Genomic DNA, 22,182 nt, shown 5'->3' with positions numbered 1-22,182 from the left:
AGGCAGTCTGCCAACTCTACTCTCAGAAGCAGCCTCTCCATCATCATCTGAACTGAATGGAAGCAGCAGTGAGCATACATCCCTAATGGGGATAAAAGGAGAGATGATATTTTAAGCTGGGTTAAAACTTTAGCTATGTCTTACTAAGAGTGTGTTTAAAAATCTCCAATACAAGGCCTTCATAGTTATCATGTCGAGTGCCTTTTCATTCTGAATCTGCCAGTGGGTCCTCTTGAAGGAACTGGATTCAACACATGACATAAGAAATGTTGGACTCCACAGACTTCAGCATACCTGCTTTGTTGCCATGAAAGTAACCTTGGCAAGATTAGACTGTAAGAGTTTTTGTGTCTGGACTCTGACTCCACAGAAGCACCCTTGACGGCCTTTGCATGCTGGTCTTCCATGCTTAAAGTCTTGGTTACAGTGCTGCCTACAGACGCCCATGAATGCTGGAGATGGAATGTCACCTGACCTGCCACCTGCTATCAGTCTTGCCAAATGCACCAAATGCTGGAAAGGAAGATGTCACCAAAGATACTGGAGATTGCTCAACAGGAACATGGCAATTTAAGGGCTAATGGTAATCCTGGAATTTCTTACTCCATCATGTGGGCTGTTCCTCTACGGTCATCCTTGGTTTACATTTCAATGATGGGCTTGAGGTCTATAGGTCAAAAACAACTCAGAAACAGCAAAGCTAAAGCACATCTCGTTTCACTCCATCGGCTACACAAACAGATAGGGCACCGGCAGAAACAAGAGTGAGACAAGTTATCACAACCCACCTTCCATGAATTACTCTGATCATGAGGTCCCTGCCCCCTCCTCCTGCAGACACACACAATCAATTCTTGTCATTTGTGGTGCATTCCATAAAGTTGGTGCCAATACTGAATTAGAGAGTACTAAACCACTAACTCTGTGCTGAGGTTGCTCTACAGCCTCAGTCCCAGCATATTTATCAGCCTATTCACCCACGATCTTAATTTATGACCGTGTTATTTTTTAAATCCTTACTTAATATGTGTTGTTGACTCAAGCTTGTAGTCACAGTAGATCAGTGTGGATAAAGCTAATCTAACACCTGTATTTCCTCCCCAGGGCACTTCCAAGCTTCCAGCTTAGAACACGGGACATCCAAAGAACAAGTGCATCCGTAGAAAGCATGCCAGAAAGAATGCAAAAAGACATAGTGTATCAATCCATGTCTCAGGAAAGCTGCAGGTCACCTTCTCCCAGGCTCATGGGAATGGTAGTCTCAGCTGACTGACAACTTGTAACACTCCAAGCCTGGGAAAGACCACCAGGAACTGATTTTTATAGGTATCAAAAAGCTTCAGGAGAGAACAACTTACAAATGCGGAATCTGCAGCTACACTGTTTGTACTCCACTCAAACCCGAGGTAGAGTTGTTGACATTTCAAAGGGCTTCTGAAGTTTAACAACAGCTTCTTTCTTGAGAAGCTTTACTGTTAAACTTACTGCCACTAAGTCACCTGGTAATGCTGTCGGAAAAACAAAGGGCTCCCCACTCTGTATCTGGTGGTTACGAATGCCATGTCTGCTGTCAAGTCCTGTGAAAGCATGAGTGAAGCCCGAGCCACATCTGACCCTGTGACTGATACTCAAAATAGAGTTTGGCTTGGATGAGAATGAAACTTTAGCCGGTCTGTTGGTCATCAGCACCTTGCGCGTTCACTCTCGTGGCTGTGGTTTTTAATTTTTTTTTTTCATTAAGAAATCCTACTGAGCTCTTAAGGGAAAATATATCCATAGAATTCGCTGCTTTTGTATAATAGGAGTTTTCCTATTTGAAATGAATGTCTGTTGACCTAGACTGGACTCAAGATGCCTGCTGTCTTTGCTGGATACTCAGAGCATGTCATATGACCTAAGGAGGTGGTTCCTGTACTGGCAGGAGCATTAGATCATGAGCAGAGGGAGTCTGGGAAAGAAGACGTAAGGTAAAACCAAGGCATGGTTTTCCACAGACCAGGAGAAACTGCTACTATTCTGGAAACACCCATCCTCCTTTCTAGCCAACACTTTGTAAAAGAGAGTGGAAATTAGTTCTCAGTAGTACCAGAGAGATGCTGAAAGGACCTTCCAGAACCTTTCAGAAAAACAGAAAAAGCCTATGACCCAATGTGACCAGTCAATCACAATGGATTCACAAACAGCAGAGAGGAGACAAATCCACAAGTGGAAATCTATAATTCCATTCCATTCCACGATAATCCCACAGGAAAGCAGCAATGCCAGATACCAAGACTTCAGAAAACTTCTAAAATTTGAGTGCCTTTTTTTTTTTTCAAAGATGTTCACCATAATAAAATCCCTTTATTACCTAATGGGGGAAAAGGCTGGGAAGGGACTTTGTTCATGTCTAATAGCTATTAGCATTTAAATCTGCTGCTAAATTATGCTGAGAACTATGGCCTCTGGGTCATGTAAAGCCAGAGCCATGTCTGGCTTATGAGTTCATGCAGAATACCAAAAGGGAAGCATTTTGGTTAGCAGGCAGGAGCATTCTCTTGCAGCAATTAATCATAAATTAGCATTCTGGAGGAAAGTGCACCGATTCTCCATACACAGCTACAAAAGCCTTCTGGACCCACGCAGACCTCCCACAGGACAGGCGCCCAGAAAATCTTGGCTGATATGACTGGCTCTTTATAACTGCAATGTGGGAGACACAACTTTTTAAGGTGAAACTTCTACTTTGCTGGCCTAGGGTCTTGTTCCACTCAGCAGAGCTCACAGCCAGCCACGCTAAAGCTCACAGATGCCATGAAGTGGCAGATGCATTGCAAAGGCTTGCTTCTATGTCCAGCTTTGAACACAAGACTTAGAATGTGTTCACATTCCCAAAGCCTTTGGCATCCTGTGAGCCCCAGTGCCCAGGTGGTTTTGACTTCTTGATATAAAGGCTCTGACTAGAAATGTCCCAACTATGTGGATAAAGTTGAGGGGACCTAGAATGTGACAAAATTTAACCAAATCCCTCATGTGCCTATTCTATGCAGGCCCATGATGGACTGAACGATGAGGCTTTACTTTAGTACCAGAACTTTCCTTATTTCACTGAGTCTTCCTAACCAACCCAGTGGGTCTGTTGCTATGACAAATAACACAGGCTCGAGAAAACTCTTCCACACTGCCCTATACAGACAGAGCAGAGTAGAATGATATCGAGTGTGGTATTAACTGTATATGCCTTAATTTTTTACCACATTTCTTTCATTTATAAAATATTTTTACTTTTCGTGATTATCTGAGGAGGCCCTCCATTCACTGTTGTCACTGAGAGATTCACCCCTACAATTTATGGAACCTTAATGAACTGTGTTCTTCATATAGATTTTAATCCACCTTATATTTGCATCCGTAGTGAATATGTACATGCTCTTTTCCATAAGATTCTCAATTTTTTAACTATTCCGTTTCTGACCCTGTACTTGCATACACTAAATAGCCATTGCAATCCCCACTGTACATGAATCAAGAATTATGCTTTCTGTTCTAAACTCCCCATTCGGCTCCCCCACCCTGATTATCTCTTTGGAGCCAATACTGTACTATCTACTCATCATTTTATTTGTCTTATTAAAATAATCTCCCTCTTTGTTTTTCTTCTCATGAAAACTGGCCTGTCTGTCTCCAAAAGCAGAGGTTATATAATTGTTACACTGTTTTGAAAGGATACATTCTGTGCTTCCTGTAATACCTAATTGTTTAGTTATGTCCCCAATCAGGAGGTGAAATACTCCAATAAAGGAAGTTTGTTTTCCAGAGATATTAAAGGGGACTTACACGTTGAGAACATGAACCGTGCACAATTCTTAAAAATCACCCCAAAGATATTGGACAGTGACTGACTTTAAAAGACTGAGCTGTTAATTTTTCAGTCTTTTAAAAACATTTGCTCACAGAATCATCTTCTCTGTAGACCATGAGATGGGAGGAAATATCACCACGAGATGGGAGTATCTAGGAACCCCTTTCAGAATCCTCATTTCTTTTTTTCCTTGCCAGGACAAGTTGGGGTGTGACTGGGAGTCCCTGAGTCAGCCAGCAACGGGAGTGAGGTTAGCAGAACAGTCTATCCCTGCACTGGCCTCATGTCCACAGCAAGTCACAACACCTCCCTTTGCATCTTTTTTTTTTTTTTGTATTGCCCTGTGATTAAAGTAAATATTACTTCCTTGTTGAGGTTATGTGTCAATAACTCAAAATTTAAGAAGTGAAAATTGTCTATGTGATATAGAACTGTTTGCATACAACATGTTCGTGAGATGAACTACATATCCTTGACAATTCACACTTTGATGAGTGTTGACATCAGCACATATCTGCAAACCTGTAACCATATCAAGATTACAAATACTCCCCATAGCACCCTGCTGACTTTTGGGTCTTGTTCTATGTTCTACCACTATTTTCACCGACACATTCACCATTAGCATACTGAAGACTATGTAGGAGCTTCACACTGTGTTCTGAATGTTCATTCCCCAAGTGGCTGATAGTGCTCAACAGATTTTCATCTGAAGAATAGATATTTATTATTGTGTACTCGTCATTAAATTGTTAAAGACATATATTGCAAGTACAAGCCCTTTGCAGGGTTTTTATAGCTCTTTTCCCTGCTCGCAGCTTGCATTTTCTATTTCATATCAAAACAGTGTCAATAAAATCCATTTTATGAGGAATTTTAATAGCTGACTTCTTTTCCTGTGTTCTCTTTAAGAAATGGTTTTCAAAACTAACATCACCAGGGAAGTGGCCTCACACCTCCTTTATGATGTTGGATATCTAAATCTACGGTGCTTTTGCTAACTTTTACATATTAGTGAGCTAGTGGCAGAGACCCGATTGCAAGGCTCTACAATTTTTTTTTCAGTAGCTGTTTCTGTAAAGCTTATACTTTCTCCATTGAATTTTCCTGGAACACAGTCAAAGTCTATCGACTGCATATGCAGGGCTCTCTTTCTAAACAGTCTACTGTGTCCCACTGCCCTAAGTGCCTGCTTATGTGAACGTTATGTTATTTTGATTATTGCAGATTAACAGTAAATTTTCCAAATCGAATAGGGTAAAACCACTGTGTTCTATCTCTTCTGTCTCTTTCCTCCTCTTCTCAAAGACCTCAGTACTGTTCATTTCCACACACTCAAGGGTCTGCTTGTTAGCCTATGCAAACGGGGCTGTTGAGATCTTGGCTGGGGTTATGCTGAATCTAGAGGAGTCTAGCAAGAGTGTTTGGATCCATGAACATAATTCATCTCGACAGTCCCTTGCTGAGAGAGCAAGAATTTTGAATCAGTTTTCCCCTAAGCACATGTATATAGGAACAATACAAAATGGGCTCTGTAGGGTGTATGGGCGTGTGGGCAGGTGTGTGTGTGTGTGTGTGTGTGTGTGTGTGTGTGTGTGTGTATGTGTGTGTGTCTGTGACAGACACACAGAGAGATGTCAAATAGTCAAGTATTTGAGAGGGGGCGGTAGGTACAAAGAAGGCATTGGAGGAGCAAGGTGGGGTGGAGATAGAGATATCATGACTTATTTTGTAATTCTTAAAGATTCAAAATCAAAGAAAATTAAATTTCAAACTTCTTTTCAACAAAGCCTCATAGTTTTCTGCACAGAGATGTTGTACCTATTTATTCAATTTCACTACCAGACTGTAATTTTGGTGCTATTTAAAGTGATATTTTTGACATTTTCCTGGATATTTATAAAATATAAAAATGAAGCTCACTTCTTTCTTTCACCCTTGTCCACTAAAAAGGTGCTAACTTACTCCCTAGCTCTGAGCCTTTCCACATGGTCCCACAGGATTTCCCACATAGACCAATATGGTTCCATGTAATCATGACATCAGACATGTATGATTCTAAATTTTCTAGCAGCTAACATTGGAGATAATCCAAGTTAAATTTAACTGTTTCATGACACAGTAATTAAAATGTATCCATGCAGCAACTGACGTTCATTTCATCAGACACCATCTCGAGGGCCATCATTGCCACGTTGGTACATCTCAACCTTAAGTAGATCCCCCTGAAGTTCTCAGTAGTCAGCCATGATGACCATGCTGATATGAAGGCACCGTTACTTCTTTCTAATCTGCACACTCCCGAGTCCTTTCTTGCTCTTTTCCCTTTTCGGTAGAGCACTGCAAGGCAGAGGCAGGAAACACCATGCTCCTGTGGATCCTGACACCAGGGGCTTCCGTTAGCAGCTCAGCATGACCCTGTAGCTTGAAATGGCTTCCACAGGTTCAAGGAAGTTCTTATTCCAGATTGCTAGGAGACTTGCAGTTTAGCATAGACAAGTGTTGAGCTCTGTCAAGTGACTCTTGAACATCTGATGAAAGGCTGATATAGTAATTCTACTGAAATGATGCTGAAAGTGGCAAATCTCAAAAGCAGGCCTTCCAGTATTAACTCAACCCTGAATACTTAGGTTACATCATTTATATAATGTTATCACTTATTTATGTCTTTCGCATATGTACCATTATTGTCCTTCCGGTCTTTATGCACATACACATACGCATATACAAGTGCTACAATTAGATTGGTTCATAGTTTAGATTTTTTGTCTGTACTCATGAGAAATATGTTGCACAGTTTCCTTTCCTTACGCAGTTTGGGTATCAGAAAAACAATGGTTCTGTTACTTGAATTGGTAAATGTTACTTTCTCTATTTTGTATAATTTTTAATACTGAGATTATTATTTTTTCTTAAATCTTTGTATAACTCACCAGAAAAAAACCGTATGTTTTAGAGCTTTTTATTTTAATGAAAATATCTTAAACTTCTACTCAAATTATCTGTATTATTTTTCCCAGTTATTTTTAAATGTTTAGTTATAGTCTAATTTGACTTTTAAGGAATTTATCCCTTTGTCTGTGGTTGTAGAATTTGCTGAATAAAATTGTACAAGCCAGGTTTCTGTTACTATAACAAGATAATTGAAACAATCAACTTCAAACAAAGCAAAGGTTTATTTGAACTTATAATTTTGAAGGTTTTAGTGCATGAGCTAATGGTCTTGTTACTTTTGTGTCTCTGGAGAGTATGGTGTACGAAGCTGCTCACCACAAGGCAGTCAGAAAGAAAAATGAAGAGACAATGGCAATGCCTCAAACCCATGGGCTTCTGGGTCGTGCACATTCTAAACTGTAACAGTTGCTCACAACAGTGTCTTCTTATACTTTCAAGACTACAGAATCTATTAAAAAAAACTCTCTCATATTCCCAGGGTTGATAAACTACCTCTACCCTTGTTCCTGATCAACTGGCTAGAGTTGGATTGATCATTCTCATCTTCTCAAAGAATCAGCTTTGATTTTATTGATCATGACTATGATTTTTGTGTGCACAAAATGTCAGTGTTTATATATCTTTTATTCTGATGATTTACACTGCACTTTCTACTTTCTTACGGTGGAAGCTGAAGCCACTAACTTGAGCCCTGTCTTCCCTCTCGACAAACAATAGATGAGAGACTCCCTCTAAACAAAGCAACTCTGCGCGCATTATACAAAGCACAACACGTGTTTTCATTTCATTGAGCTCAATATTCATTCTAATGCCCCTTGTGATTATTTCTTGGACTCAGAGGTTACTTAGAAGTAGGTAGTTATTTTCCAATTACTTATTGATTTTCCGGATTTCTCATGTTTTGTATGATGGTAATCATTTCTAATTTAGGAGACTATTGAGACCCAGTGCATATTCTTTCTTGGAAATTCCACAAAAAAAAAAAAAACAAAAAAACCACATCAATATGTTGCCTTGTTGGGAGGAATATTTTATTTTATTTATCAAACAAGTTTGATCAACTTGTTCAGTAGTCCTATTCAAACATTTTCTGGTTTTCTTTCTTTCTGGTCCATCAGTTATTAAAACAAAGGTGTAAAAAACTCTGAATGGAATGACAAATGTTGAAAGCATGTATTGTGAATCTCTCTTCACTGGGTAGAGTATGAAATCCTTTAGTCTCCACGATAAGGTGATTCTCCTATCCCTAGGAGACAGTCTTCTTTGTTACTTTAGTTTCCAAGTTCCAAGTAAGTAGCAGTGTTTCATTCCTGCTCCCTCCTCTACTTCCTTCTCCAACCTTGGTAAGTCCCTCATCACACATTCATCAGAGCTCTGCAGAAAAATGGGTGGTAGGTACTCTTGAGTTTCTGAGCACATCCATGTGCTCTTTCCCTTCCCTCTCCAGGTTCCTAGCCCATTAGCACTCTACCCTGAGGACTCCAGCCTTTGCTTTCAGACTCAGATCTCTGTCTGTGCCTCAGCACATTTGCTGGGCTCTGGTCACATCCCAATATCTGCTCTGTACCTGAATGGCTTGGCACAGGAAGCTGGGAAACCCTAGAGCCCTTCTCTCCCCCTTCTGATGCAAGTGCATTTCCTGCACTATATTTCCCACTATCTTAAAATTTGTTGTTTCACACATGCTGTCCCCTTTAAGTTGTTTGAGATGGGAAAGTTATCTTGGGCTTCTGTTATCTCACCCTAATTCAATGCACACATCTGCAGCACAGCTTACATCATAATGAAACGATCACATCAACAGATTTAAAATACTAATTCACCTTAGCTTTAAATTTATTAGACAATAAAATTTACTGCAGAATAAATTTAACATAATATGCACTGGCATAGAATGCCATATATTAATGGACCCTCCAGTACCAAACCACCTCTTTAAAATAACAGTTCAGTATAGGCAAACAGAAAGAAACCATCACAAATCATGTGCAGCAAAACCAAGACTTTTATTAGGCAAATCACTCTGATTTCAGCCTAAGTCAGCACCCACCCCCATTTTCTTTGAGCAGAAGCAACCACTTATAAAGCCTACCCATTTTCTCCCATCTCTCTTTGTCACTCCCTTTCCCCAGGGCTCATGTGGCTGGAAGAGCCCTCTGGATAACAGGAACTTCTTCCATTCCTGAAGCAAAGCAATGGGCCAAGAATAAGAGGTTCCTTACACTTTTCTCAGCATCACAACAGACAAATCCCCAGAGGAAGGCCTGTGCTACTCCCAAACCCCACCACCCAGACAATTCTGTGAAGGGTCCACTTTGATGTAATGTTTTGCTATAGATGTTATGAAATGTTTAGTAAATTTTGAACAAGAAGACGCACAGCTGCGCTTTTGCTGGGGCCCAGCACATACACAACAGATTCTGGGCACAGACTACGTCTAGAGTTCATTTTCACATGTACAAACAAAGAAAACACGCCTTCTATAAACAATATCTTATCAGGTCCTTTCTTGGTACACGCAGTGAGTTAAAGGATGCTCCATCCCTTAAAAAAGCCAAGCTGGATGCCTAACCTAGGACCTCATGCTAATAGGGTTTAATAGCCAGTACTAGTTAGGATGATGGCATGTGTGACTGGTGTTCCAGGAGATGGTCACATGACAACAGAGACACGTAGGAACTTTGCCACATGATGGAAGAGGCTGACTAGATGGACATAGCCGCAAGCTAACAGTGCCAACGATAAGAGGCGGAGAACAAAAGGCCAGGGAGAGGCAAAACAGAGTGTGCCCTGTACCCTGTTGCTGACCACCACTTCCCGGCAGCACTGCTGTCTCACAGGCACCACTACTGTCCTATGCTGTAACAGTCACTAAGCTCAGGACCCTAGCTAGGGTCTGTACTGGGGAAACACTACTAATTTTCCTCCTGGTGAGTTTCCTATCCTCATATCTGGGTCAGATACAGTCTTGGGGGGAAGGGGTTAACTGGAGTCCCGGCATTAGAGGGTGGCCGCCAGGTCCAGCAGCCTTCAGGTCTCAGCAGGGAGATCCCAGTATGCCCCAAGAGTTTAGAGAAACAGCCGACTCTGTAGTGTTTCCTGTTCAGGGTGACCAAGCTGGGAAGTACTGTCCCAAGGCTGCTGTGGTCTTTGGGGTTGCCCCTCTAGGCTTCATGCAGCAGATGCAGCAGTACTGGCCGGTGGGGCCCGTAGTGGGTGATTGGGCCTAACTGGGGGCTGACACTTTAATAAGAGTTTTCAGAGAACTGCCTGGGCATTAGAGGGTGGCCGCCAGGTCCAGCAGCCTTCAGGTCTCAGCAGGGAGATCCCAGTATGCCCCAAGAGTTTAGAGAAACAGCCGACTCTGTAGTGTTTCCTGTTCAGGGTGACCAAGCTGGGAAGTACTGTCCCAAGGCTGCTGTGGTCTTTGGGGTTGCCCCTCTAGGCTTCATGCAGCAGATGCAGCAGTACTGGCCGGTGGGGCCTGTAGTGGGTGATTGGGCCTAACTGGGGGCTGACACTTTAATAAGAGTTTTCAGAGAACTGCCTGGGCCCCACACTGCTTCCACATTAAACCCAACATCTACGCCATGTTCAGTCTATTTACCGCCATGTGAAAATACCCTAAGAAGGCACGATATCAGACACAGGGAGCAGTGCCCGACAGAAAAGTCGCTGGCTGCCACAGTGACCTTGGGCTCCCTATGCTCTGGGGGTGAAAGAAACACAACTCTGGCAGACAGCAATACCTCTGCCTGTGGTGTTTCATTAGAGCAGAACAAACAAAAGTGGTTATCTTGCTATAGCCCCTACTTGGGGACACCACACCTTGACCTTTGGGAAGGCAGATGGTGTGTGGGCAGAACAGTATTTATAGAGATTAAACAGATTTTCTTAGGTGGCACTATGGTAGATTTTTAGTGTGTGTGTGTGTGTGTGTGTGTGTGGTATGAACTGATATGTTTACTAGTGTACAGATGTATAGGTGACTCAAAAATATCTATGTCATTGAAAGTCTCACTCTGTTGCAATGGAGGACTCAAGAAATCTGCATTGCTGGAGTCCCAAGCACCATCCCACTTCCTAATTCCAGTGTATTCCACAGCCCCAAGACCATGTGAGATTGGGGAGAATTTGGTGGCTGTTTACTTCCCCGCATTCCTCTGAGGGGATGCCAACTACCCTTAATTATCACCATACTCCCACACTGTCACTGTATTGTCGGCTTCCTTCATTGTCATGACTGTATGAGGAAGGTACTTTGGCAAGTTACCATAGCTAACTGCTCCATGATGGCCGATGGTCACATCAAATCTACAGGAAATAGCTTCACTGAGTTTGAGACCAGCCTGACACGTACAGTAAAACTCTATCTCAAAACAACAAACAAATAAAAATGAATAGAAAAGAAGAGGGTGACACATGAAATTTGAAATAGAACATTATAGATTTGAGTCTTCTGGGTTTTTTTTTTCATTATTTATTTGTCCCTTGACAGTTTCATACATGTATATAATGAATTTTATTCTTTTCACACCCCATTATCCTCCCTCACCCCACCCCCTCTCTTACTCAAACGCTTCTTTCTGACAAGTCCCCTCTCATTTCCGTGTCTTCCGTTTGTGTGTGACCCACTCTGTTTAATTATAATGGTTGGTTAGTTTTGATTGTCTACCTAATTGGATTAAGAAATACCTAGGGCATTAGTGAAGCACACCTTGGGTGTGTCTGTGAGAGTGTTTCCAGAAAGGCTTAACGGAGGCGGGTCGGCCCACCCTGAATGTGGCCGCACTACCCCACAGGCTGTGGTCCTGGGCTAAATTAAAAGGGTGAAGGGAAAAAGCCAGCTGAGCACTTGATTCCCCTTCTGCTGCTCCCAGACCTGCCCAGCCATGAGCACGCAGCCTCACACTCCCCCACTGCAGCTCAGGACTGCTTCTGGTGCCATGCCATCCCCACCAAGCAGGGACCCTCCTCCCTTATGCTGCTTCCTGCAAGTATCCAGTCACAGCAACAATAAAAGTAAGGAATACATATGCCCCTTTCCACCGCTGCCCACTTCTTCTGACATAGGTGATGTCAGACCTTCTTTTCTGTGTCCACAAAGCTTGCTAGGCTATGGGAGATAGGCACAGGGGCCATCTGCAAGGTAACACAAAGCTCCAACCAGAGGAAAAGGAAAGCACAGTGAGCAGGAAAAACACAGTGAGTCAGTTACACCCACCTGACTGTTGATACCTGATAATCTATGAATAAGAAAGTCAAAGCATGGCTGAGAATGAACACTGGGTACCTATGGCCCTTTGGAATGGCATGATTGTATCCGGGGGCATATCCTGGTTGGTTAACTTAGATCCACCATGTTGCCAGGCCTTTCTGAGAGAATGTAGCCATGGATCTGAGGTGTGTTCTTGCTCCTTCCTGTCTGAGTCAGGGGAGGATGATACTAGTGGCCACAGAGAAAAGGAAGCTTGAAATACAGAACAGTGGAGGAGCTAAGTGAGGTGTTGCTTAGCAACTCTTAATAGGAAATAATTTGAACTGGGAAGTTATTTTTTCCTGAGAACTTGCTGCTCCAGCCTGAAGGTAAGGATTCACTCCCCTTTCTTCTGACAACTCCCCTGCGTGCACGCTTGGGTACCAGGGTACTTCCACAAATCCACAACCTGACAGAAAAAAAGGGCCTGTATAGTGATGGAGAATTTCAGTTTCAGTATAAAACCAACAATTGACTCCCAAATAACAGTGCTTCCTACAGTGTACAGGAGAGGTGAGCTGTGTGCCCAGCGTTCCCATGAAGTCAGCACACTGCTGCACATCTGTAAATGCCAGCACGCCTGTGGTGAGATGAAAGGCTGAGAGAAGAGAATCTGTGGAAGCCAGCCCTGTGAGAGGCCCTGTCTCAAACAAGAAGGAGGGGGAGGACCCACACCAACGGTGGACCTCTGACCTGAATATGTACATTGTGGCACATGCATACTATTGCCCACTCACAGGAACAAAACATATACACATTATACACATACCAAAAAAAAAGATAAAATGCACACTGGATGTGGGGTAGGACTTGGGTTCTCATGAAAGAACAGAAATAAGATCCGTATAACCTGCCTAATGACCTGGTAACAGAGACTCCCATCGCCAGGGTCATGCCATGTCCCTGTGAAGAAAATCTCCAGAGGGAGAAGAAGGAGGCCAAGCACACCAACAGAAACAGCTACCCAGTGAGACAAGGTCTGCAGAAGACCAGTGCGGGGCAGCAAGGCCAAGACGATTTCCCCACATGCTGCTTAGAGCCCAACAGGAGGGGGAATTCAGAAATGCTGCCTCCACTCCAAACAGCCAGAGTTGTGTGGGATCCCAAAATAACTGCAGAGCAGGCTTGGTCTACCCAGTATGTGTCCTTAAAGCTCAGATCCCAGCAGAGTGGGTTTTTTTTTTTAACTTTTGTTAATTACACTTTATTCACTTTGTATCCCCCCATAAGCCCCTCCCTCCTCCCCTTGCAATCCTACCTTCCCTCTCCCTTCTTCATGAATGCTCCTCCCCAATTCCACTGATAGGGGAGGTCCCCCTCTCCTTTCTTCTGATCCTAGTCTATCAGATCTCATCAGGAGTGGCTGCATTGTCATCTTCTGTGGCTGCTCCCCACTCAGGGGGAGGCGATCAAAGAGCAGACCAATCAGTTTATGTCAGAGGCAGTCCCTCTTCCCATTACTATGTAACCCACTTGGACACTAAATTGCCATGGGCTACATCTGTGCAGGGGTTCTAGGTTATCTCCATGCCTGATACTTGGTTGGAGTATGACTCTCTGGGAAGTTCCCTGCGTTCAAATTTTCTGGTTCTGTTGCTCTCCTTGTGGAGTTCCTGCCACAGAGGGCCTCTGAAAGGCTCTGCCCTGCAGACTATCAAAGCAGACGCTGAGACTTATGGCCAACAGTTGGGCAGAGTGCATGGAATCTTATGTAAGAACTGGGAAATAGTAAGATCTGGAGAGGACAGAGTGGGTTTTGCCACTTACAAACTCCTTCATCTAGTAGTCTTTAGCTGAAAGTACTTTTAAATTTTTCTCAGATCAGTCCAAAATGCCTCCATGAGACATGTCATGGTGCCTGGAGAAGGGCCTCCTGGCCACCTAGGGAAGGGTTCTGCTCTCCAGAAGGAAGGCTTTCTCCTGCCATCTGCATGCAAGGTGATCTTCTATTGGAACTGTGTTAATGGCAGCTCTACGGCCAGCACAGCAGGGAACACAAGCTGATTTCGTGCCACCTCAAAGGTGACAGGAGGTCTTTACTTTCTCCCTTTTAACAGCTTTCAGTGAGACCATGTCTGCCATTGATCTACTGTTTTTGTAAGAAAGCTTGTGCACACGTCTGAGGATGCTGCCATCTTTAACAGCAACAGGGCCAAGAAAGTCCCTTCCTTCTGAAAGCACAGTCACACCTCCAAGTTGGTCATAATGTCGCAAGTCTATGTCATTGTGTTCAGTGCTTTTTGCCAGAGCTGAACCAAGGCTCGCAGGAAAGGTTTCACCTCAATCTTGGTACAGAGAAAATACAGGGCAATGGGGCTCAGTTCCTTAATGTGCAGGAAGGCATCTCTAACTGGTTCTCAGTAGCTGTACAAGCTTCTGCTATTCCAGCCATCAATCCTATCCAGAACTCATCTCCTCAGCAGCATGCACATGCCATTCCTGCCTCAAGAAAATGGAATAACCACCAGCTGAGGAGAAACAACTTCTTCTTGTCAGAAATGCATCAAATGAGACATCACTTAAAAACCTAGGCTTCACAGTAAGAACAGGAAATACTCTTTTCAGAATATTAAGCAAGAAGGGTGCACCCAGTGCCATTTTCAAAGCAATCAAGAGGCAGCATATTTGCTCCTGGGACCTACAGAGGTCAGCCGATGTCCTGTGACATACAGACACTAGAGCAAATTCTTCCTGTGTCTCCACAGCCATGTGATTAAGCAGGTAATTGCCTCCTTTGCCTCCATTGATGTGGATTACTTCAACAGATAGTCATGCATGAAAACATCTCCAACACCCAACAGACAGAGGTTTGAAAAGGAAAAAAATCTGAACTGCCTTCGTCTAAGTTTCCCTTCTTTAGCAAATCTGTAGTCTAAAGGAGAGTGTGATAGCAGGAGAGTTACTAAGTCTGAGATGGTGGAGGAAGGAAGAGCCACGGGAAGGAAGAGCTGCCCTAGGGGCAACATGAACTCTATAGAAACTAAATCTGTCAAGGATTGAATACTGCACCCCAAAAGATTTGTTCATTTCCTAAATCCTGGTACAAGTGAATATAATTATTAGAGCCAGCCTGGAAACAGGGTCTCTACAGGTATCACCACATAAAGATGAAGCCATGTAAAGGGTCCAATTCCAATGCGACTGATGTTCTTATAATAAAGGGAGGAGATGTATATGAAGAACACCAGGTGAAGACACAGGCAGAGCCAAAGGATGTCAGTTGTGATGGCCATACCAGTAGATAGGTGAGGAAGGCGTTCCTCAAGAGAAACTGTTTCAGGCTGCCAACTTCAGAGATGAGGAAAAACCATCTAAGTCATGAAACAACTCAGATGGTATGGCTCTCAGTGACAGCAACCCCAAAAACCTGGACCAGAATCCACCATATAGCAACTAGTTCATGCTTATCAAGGTTTACCTCTCTTGTTACAGATATGCTTCAGCAATTCTAATCAGGGGATGCATTTATCAGCCATGATGGAGCTTCTTCAGGTGGGACTGACTGCTGGGACATTGGTAGCCCCACAGCTCCCAATCCTTGACCTACAGGCTCCGAGGCACAGCTTGATGATAGGCTGTGTGACGTGTTAGGTATAGAGAGGCATTCATGCAAATTGTTTTCTAAGTTGTTCAAAAAGTGTCCATTTATGTCAGGATATAAATTATGCCTCATATTTTCTTGAGCTGATCTCAAGTTCATAAGGATTCCAGTTCTTTCAATCTACAGATGACAGGTAAGCATGGACTCACAGCTTCTCTAACAGCAGAGACAATGTCACCAGAAGGCACTCACAGAGCCTGGAGCAAACAGCAAGGACTTCCATGAGAAATGCAAATAAGAATGCTACAGCTCACCTCCCTGGCTTTACTGGGACTTCAGAACATCAAAAACAAAATAAAAAACACACACAAAAATCAACCCACCACTGTGAAACTCTTTGCCTTCACCAGACAACTACCTGAAACAAATATAAATTTGGTCCCACTACTGCAGCATCAAGTAACTTCCAGATGAGGCTGGCATGCATTTAAACAAAACAACATTAGGAAAGCCCCATATACATCAATGGCCTATGTCTTGAAGCCCCTCCCTCTTTTTTCCTTTTCTCCCAGTTATTCTTTTGAAGCTATATGGTTGAGTGAGAAGCTTACCCCAAGCTTCTCATGCTTTGATGTGTCTTTAGTTTCTCAGAGTTGCACAAATCCCCCATTTTTACCCTACCAGAGCTGTTGAGGTTACTTTTATATGAACACCTGCCCACTTGCTGACACATTCCAGATTTCATTTCATTGATATTTGGGAACTGGATCTTTGTCTTTGATGGAAAGCATTTATCATCACCCCTGGCATCTGTCCACTACGTGACAATCACACTGGTTAGAATCACTGATGTCATGAATAAGAGCTGGTCTCTTAAGTTGGTCCTCTTATGTCCAAGCTCCTTCCCCTAACCAGCATCCCAGCCTGGTCCTTCACCAGGCTCCTCTTCACTAGCATGGAGGGCAGGGTAGGGCCTACTCTGAGAGAAGCAGACTAAGCTAGGTAAGGGAGGCACTCAGTAGTACCATATAAATCTTGCCATCCTCACCCTTTACTGGGGAGGCTGAGGACCATGTGCATGCCAAGTGCTGCACAGTGAAGATGAGACCTCAGAACAGAGTGCCCTGGTCTCATCCTCAGCTTCTGGAGGGTGAGCTACATCCTTAGAGTGCACTGACTCCTGAGAGTGCCTTTGTTTACCTGGGCTATGTCCATGAAACAGTATAATGTGAGATGTGATGGAGCTGAGGGCTAAGCAGTACCAGCAAAGCCTCGTAGAAACTAGACCCGACAAAGTCAGCCTTGTGTATGGAAGGCTATCAACTGACTCTCAACTTTCTAGGCTGTGTACAACCCATGGAGCCCCAGTAACAATTCTCCACACCTGCTCAGCAAACAGTTGTCCATGCCACTGCCATTTTATAGCCAGTGCTGTCCATGACTTCAGGGAAAGGACAGAAGGGCTATACTGGAGCTTTTCTCACTCTTTCCTCCAACTGAGATGTGTGTGCATCATTTCCGTGAGGACCTATGAGCAGGAAGGGGCAACTCTCATAGTTCTGTTGGCTCTTGTAGAAAACTCTCCTGTGTGGTAGTTCTTTCTAATATCACTTTTATCACCATCAAAAAGGGAGCACACTGTTCTAAAGGGCAGTGGAGATTCTGCACTTTCTGAAGCAGGGCAAACTTACTGACACACTTTCAGCTTTCAGAGAAGGGCCCATATCTATGGCAGTTCTATCAAAGAACACCAGAGGATAAATTCAGATGATTTAAGACAACAGTTTCCCCTTAAATCTCCATCTCAACCCAATCAATGTGTTAGGAGGACCCAGAAGAGATTTCAGTTTTCCGTGGAGAAATGGAACTTGAAGCATCTCTGCTCTAACACGGGGTGTAAGCAGACCCACAGCACCTTGAGTGCCTTGACAACTACAGCCATGGACCCAGCCACAAGCCTTTCCTGAGCATAGTGTCCACAGAGCATAGTGTCTACAGTGAGAGGAAGGAGCAGGCATAGATGTCTCTGCAGAAACATGCCCTGCTTAGGGCTGGACACTCAACTCATATGATCAAACTGAGATGCCCATGCCTTCACGTGTAAATACTTCTCCCAATACCCCCCAGAACTAAAAAAAAAAAAAAAAAAAAAAGACAACCATGAAGTGGTTGAGGTCACGTGCATACATATTGAAAAATCAATTCAACAAGAGTTTGGAAACAAAAATGCCAAGCCACATGAGGACAGTTAATACCAAAACTCCAGCTCCCTAGAGAAGGCATATCAAAGAAGCAGGAGCGAAGTGATAATGAAACAAGCATGCTTGAGATTTCCCGAAGGACTGTTTCAAAGCAGCTGAAAATCTATGTAAAACACCACTTGTTGTGAAAATCAAAAGGTGGGTAAAAACACTGTACATGGATATGAACAACAACAAGTCTAGAGATGACAGAGTCCAGAAGGGCTGACCATCAGTGAAGCCTGTCTCTCAACCACAGCCTACTCTCGTAGGAGAAGACACCATTCTGGGACGACAGTCCACCAATTTCCATGCTCCAGCAGGGGTGGCCAACAGAAAGTAGAGGAGCTGTGGAGTGGGGTAGCACAGAAACTTGGGGAGATGTCAGAGGTGACTGGTGGGGTGTCATACAGAAAAGTAGAAGGCTGTTCTCTGAAGGATATTCTATCACATGGGGAGAATACTTCCTGACTGAAACGTGCTGCTATTAAGAATAATCACAAAACTGTTAACGAGGCTTCTAATTAACAACCAGATCTGATGCCACTGATAGGATCTTATTTGCCCCTATGCTGCAAGATGCAGCTGAGAAATTAGTGTGCCACATAAGGGTGAGTGAATTAAGGATTTGAAAGGAAAAATGGCAGTTCTAGTCATCAACAGATGACAATTCTGTGTATATAAATAAACTGAAACCCTTAGGCAAAGAAACAGCACTAAGTCAGCTGAAACCGCTATGACTAGATAAGCAAAAGAAAGAATCGTGCCCACGCTACCAATTAGATAAAGTAACTTTTTAAATTTGATTAACCCATTTTATTTTATTGATATGTAATTTTATTATTTATTTTCTTTTTGAGATTATAATATAATTATGTTTTTCCCCCTTTCTTCCTCCAAACCCTCCAAAATACCTCTCCTTGCTCTTTTTCAAATTCATGGCCTCTTTTTCCATTAATTGTTGTTACATGCATATATGTGTGTGTGTGTGCGCGCACGCGCATATATATATATATATATATATATATATATATATATATATATATGTATTCCTAAATACAGCCTGCTCAGTCTGTACAATGCTACTTGTATGTGTGTTATTAGCTGAGCAAGGACAACAATAGACACGTCAAAATAAGAAAATGTAATTTTAAAGTTACATTTGCAAAACAACAACAAAAACTTTAGGGATCTATGAATAAATCCAGGAAAAACTGCTAATCCTATAAAGAGGTAAAAGGCTTAGAAAGACAGAAAAGATCCTCAGACTTTATAGGAGACAAGCCACCTCTCATAGAAGAGATCTACAGAAAAGTCTGAAATCTCTGTGTTTTTTTAAAATTATTATTATTATTCAATGTCCTTTTTTCTCTTCTCTTCTTTTCTTTCTTTCTTTCTTTCTTTCTTTCTTTCTTTCTTTCTTCCTTTTTCTTTCTTTGTCTTTTCTTTCTTATTTTAGATTCTTAAGCTTTAAACTCATGCAAAGCAAAATGTCAATGATTGAACTATAACACCAGACACCAACTGGACTTTCCAGTGAATATGACAAAATGACTCTGAAATGTTTGTGGAAGTGCAAGGCTGTGAGCTAGAAGGGGAACTTGGTCCTCCGAAAAGGAGACTTCCTGTGCAGTGAGTGGTTCCACTAACATTAGGAGCGCTGCTCCCAGGAGACACTAGGTTCCCACCATCCAGCAGCCAGGCCCTTCCTTTGACTGCCCTCAACCTGATGCTAGCTGTGGAGGCTGTGGACTAACATGAATGCAGGGCACCTGAGCTCTTCTGGGTGGTCTGGGGCACCTGACCTCAGGTATGAAGAACAGGGACAGAGTGGGGGACAGGGAGTTTGCCAGTGATTGCACAGGGATGCACGTCCAGACCTCCAAGCAGCTTGAGGGGAGAGCAGTGAAGAGGGAATGAAGCCACCCCCTGCCCCCAGTGTCCACTGTCAGTGCCATTTGAGGGTCAGACGAACCTGAATTCCCTCATCCTGGCCTTACCTGTACAGCCAGAAAGTGTCTCCCAAGGACAGTATCAGTTTGGTGGTGCTCGCATAAGCACAGATGGGTAGAGCCAACTAGGACCCTCGCCTACAGGGTTCTGTAATAAGGCACACTATGGAAACTCTCTTGGATGTGTGCTGCCCATTCCCATCTTGACCTTGGCTCTCCATCAGCCTCGGCTTCCTCTCTGCCCTCATCAGCCCAATGCTTCTCTTCCTTCTGCTTCTAGATCTTCTCTCCCATCCCTTGTGAGAGGCCTCTGGGCTACTGAATCTCTCTCCCCCGGGGTTTTATTTATAAAAACCTAAGCTAGTAGACCTCTTCTCTACACAATACTGCATTCCACCAAGCCATCAGACAGCTGCATGAGAGGAGCCACTCACAGCAGAAGTGCTGAGTAACATCACTGGCCAGACCGTACTGTTAAGACATGATATCACCCAGACATGGGCAGGTTCTAAGTCAAGAGCGCCAGCAGGAGTGAAACAGGAATAGGAAGCAAGCTTACTCACAGGATGTGATCATGTTGGTGGGAAAGCAGTGTCGCTGGAGTCTGTCTTTACATAGAAAGTAAGTGTCCCTGGGCAGGAATTTATGCGTTAACTAGTCCTGGAGAGTCAGAGCACATGGGGTGACGGGACTAAACGGCAGACTGTACGAAGCAGCGGCTCCACTACCAAACAAAAGGCCAGCGATTAGTCCACCCACTGCCAGCAGGACTGATGGCTTCCAGCAGGCACTGTGTGACCTTGGCTCTGAAGCACCTGTACACCAGGCATTTCAAAGGGCTTTCTTCTTTCTGTCAGGCTTATTTCACTTGGTGATGCTGACTTCAGTCGATAATAATAGATTAGAGATTTCAAAACTGCTAAAAAGAGCCAGGTGTGGTGGGACATACCTTTAATCCCAAATCTTGGAGTTAAGGGCAGAGGGGCCTGGGAATTTGAGGCTACCGTTGCCCATTTGGTAAGTTCTAGGCCAGCCATAGCTACACAGTGAGACCCTATCTCAAAAAAAGTACATTAAGAGTAGGTTTTAAACATTCTCATTTCAAAAAGGATAATCCAGTCAGGTTATTGGTGTGTTAACTACTTTGACTGTATCACCTTACAAATTACATGACGTCAAGTTATCATGTTATAATCCATAAAATACAATTATTATCAATTTAAAGATAAACACATTTTTGAACTTTCAGGTACTTCCCTCAGCCATGTCTTTCTTTCAGTATCTAGGATGAAATATACATAACCAAGTAAAGCTTGTGCCTTGAGGCACTGAGGTAGAACCCATAAAAGTGAGAGATTCCTTACCTGGTCCCAGGCAGACACGGTGCCTCCAAAGCACATGAACAGGTATCCCATGGCAACCAGACATATCCAAATCACCAACGAGAACACACGGAGCAGCTTCTTGAACACGGACTCGATGCAAACAAGGATGAATATGGCGAAGAAGATTGCCAGGGCAGTGGGAACCGTTATCAAAAATGCCACATGGTCTTCCACTTCCTAAGGACAGAGACAGAAAACAGTGAGAAGCTGCAGCTAAGGGACAGAGTGACAATAACTTATGTGCAAACATCACCAACATCATTCAATGCTGAATACACAGGTCTGGAAATCATTTCAAAAACAGAACAGCTTAAAGTTTCAAAAAAATTTCAAGTTTTATTCAGCAGCCATGGTTTTCTAAGTAGATCATGCAATACCTGCTGTTTAAACTAGGCAAAATAGCCAGACCCTCACCACTGCATTTTCCCAGAAAAATGAAGAAATATGTTTTTATAACAGAAGTGGCTTCAAGAAAAGTGAATGAATATAAGAACCCATTAACACCAGGAGAAAATAAGACCCATCAACTTCACTGCCTGAATTAGAGGATCATAAATACCATGGTCTCAGGAAATTAAGTCACCAAATGGATTTGAAATGTTTTATTTTATTTTTTTTTAAGAAACACATTTGAATTACTTCCATTCTAAAATGATTAGGTTTTATTTTAATGCATGCCAATTATTATTTTAAAGGGATCATGGGTTAATGCAGGAGAAAGAGAAGTGCTAAAAATAGAAGTCTGAAAACAGGAAGAATATAGGAGAGTGCCCATGGCTGCTGTTTCTCCCCCACCTCTCTGACGTCACCAAGTGAAAAGGAAATGGGCATTTATTTACTATTAGCCTCTTACTGGTACCATTTTCAAAAATTCATTTTTGTATACTAGAACATATTTTGCTCCTACCTCTTTATACACACACACACATGCACACACAAGCACACACAGAGAGAAAGAGAGACTTAATTTCAACTGTGCACAGCATGAACATTGTGCCATAAACACCTTGT

At 43.0% G+C, this 22,182-nt stretch overlaps 1 protein-coding gene across 2 annotated transcripts in view; it reads right to left on the bottom strand.

Annotated features, from left to right (window-relative positions):
* The window catches only part of Adcy2 (adenylate cyclase 2), a 368,926-nt gene that overhangs the window by 327,965 nt on the left and 18,779 nt on the right, over positions 1-22,182 (bottom strand). For both annotated transcript variants that reach the window (XM_021641274.2, XM_060380366.1), the window contains exon 2: positions 21,151-21,348. In XM_021641274.2, coding sequence (XP_021496949.2) covers positions 21,151-21,348 — 198 coding nt within the window. The remainder of the gene's footprint in view (positions 1-21,150; positions 21,349-22,182) is intronic.

Source organism: Meriones unguiculatus, chromosome 3, assembly GCF_030254825.1.
Source record: "Meriones unguiculatus strain TT.TT164.6M chromosome 3, Bangor_MerUng_6.1, whole genome shotgun sequence".
Classification (NCBI taxonomy): Eukaryota; Metazoa; Chordata; class Mammalia; order Rodentia; family Muridae; genus Meriones; species Meriones unguiculatus.
Note: the sequence above shows the minus strand (reverse complement) of the source record. Positions and strands in the feature narration are given on the sequence as shown.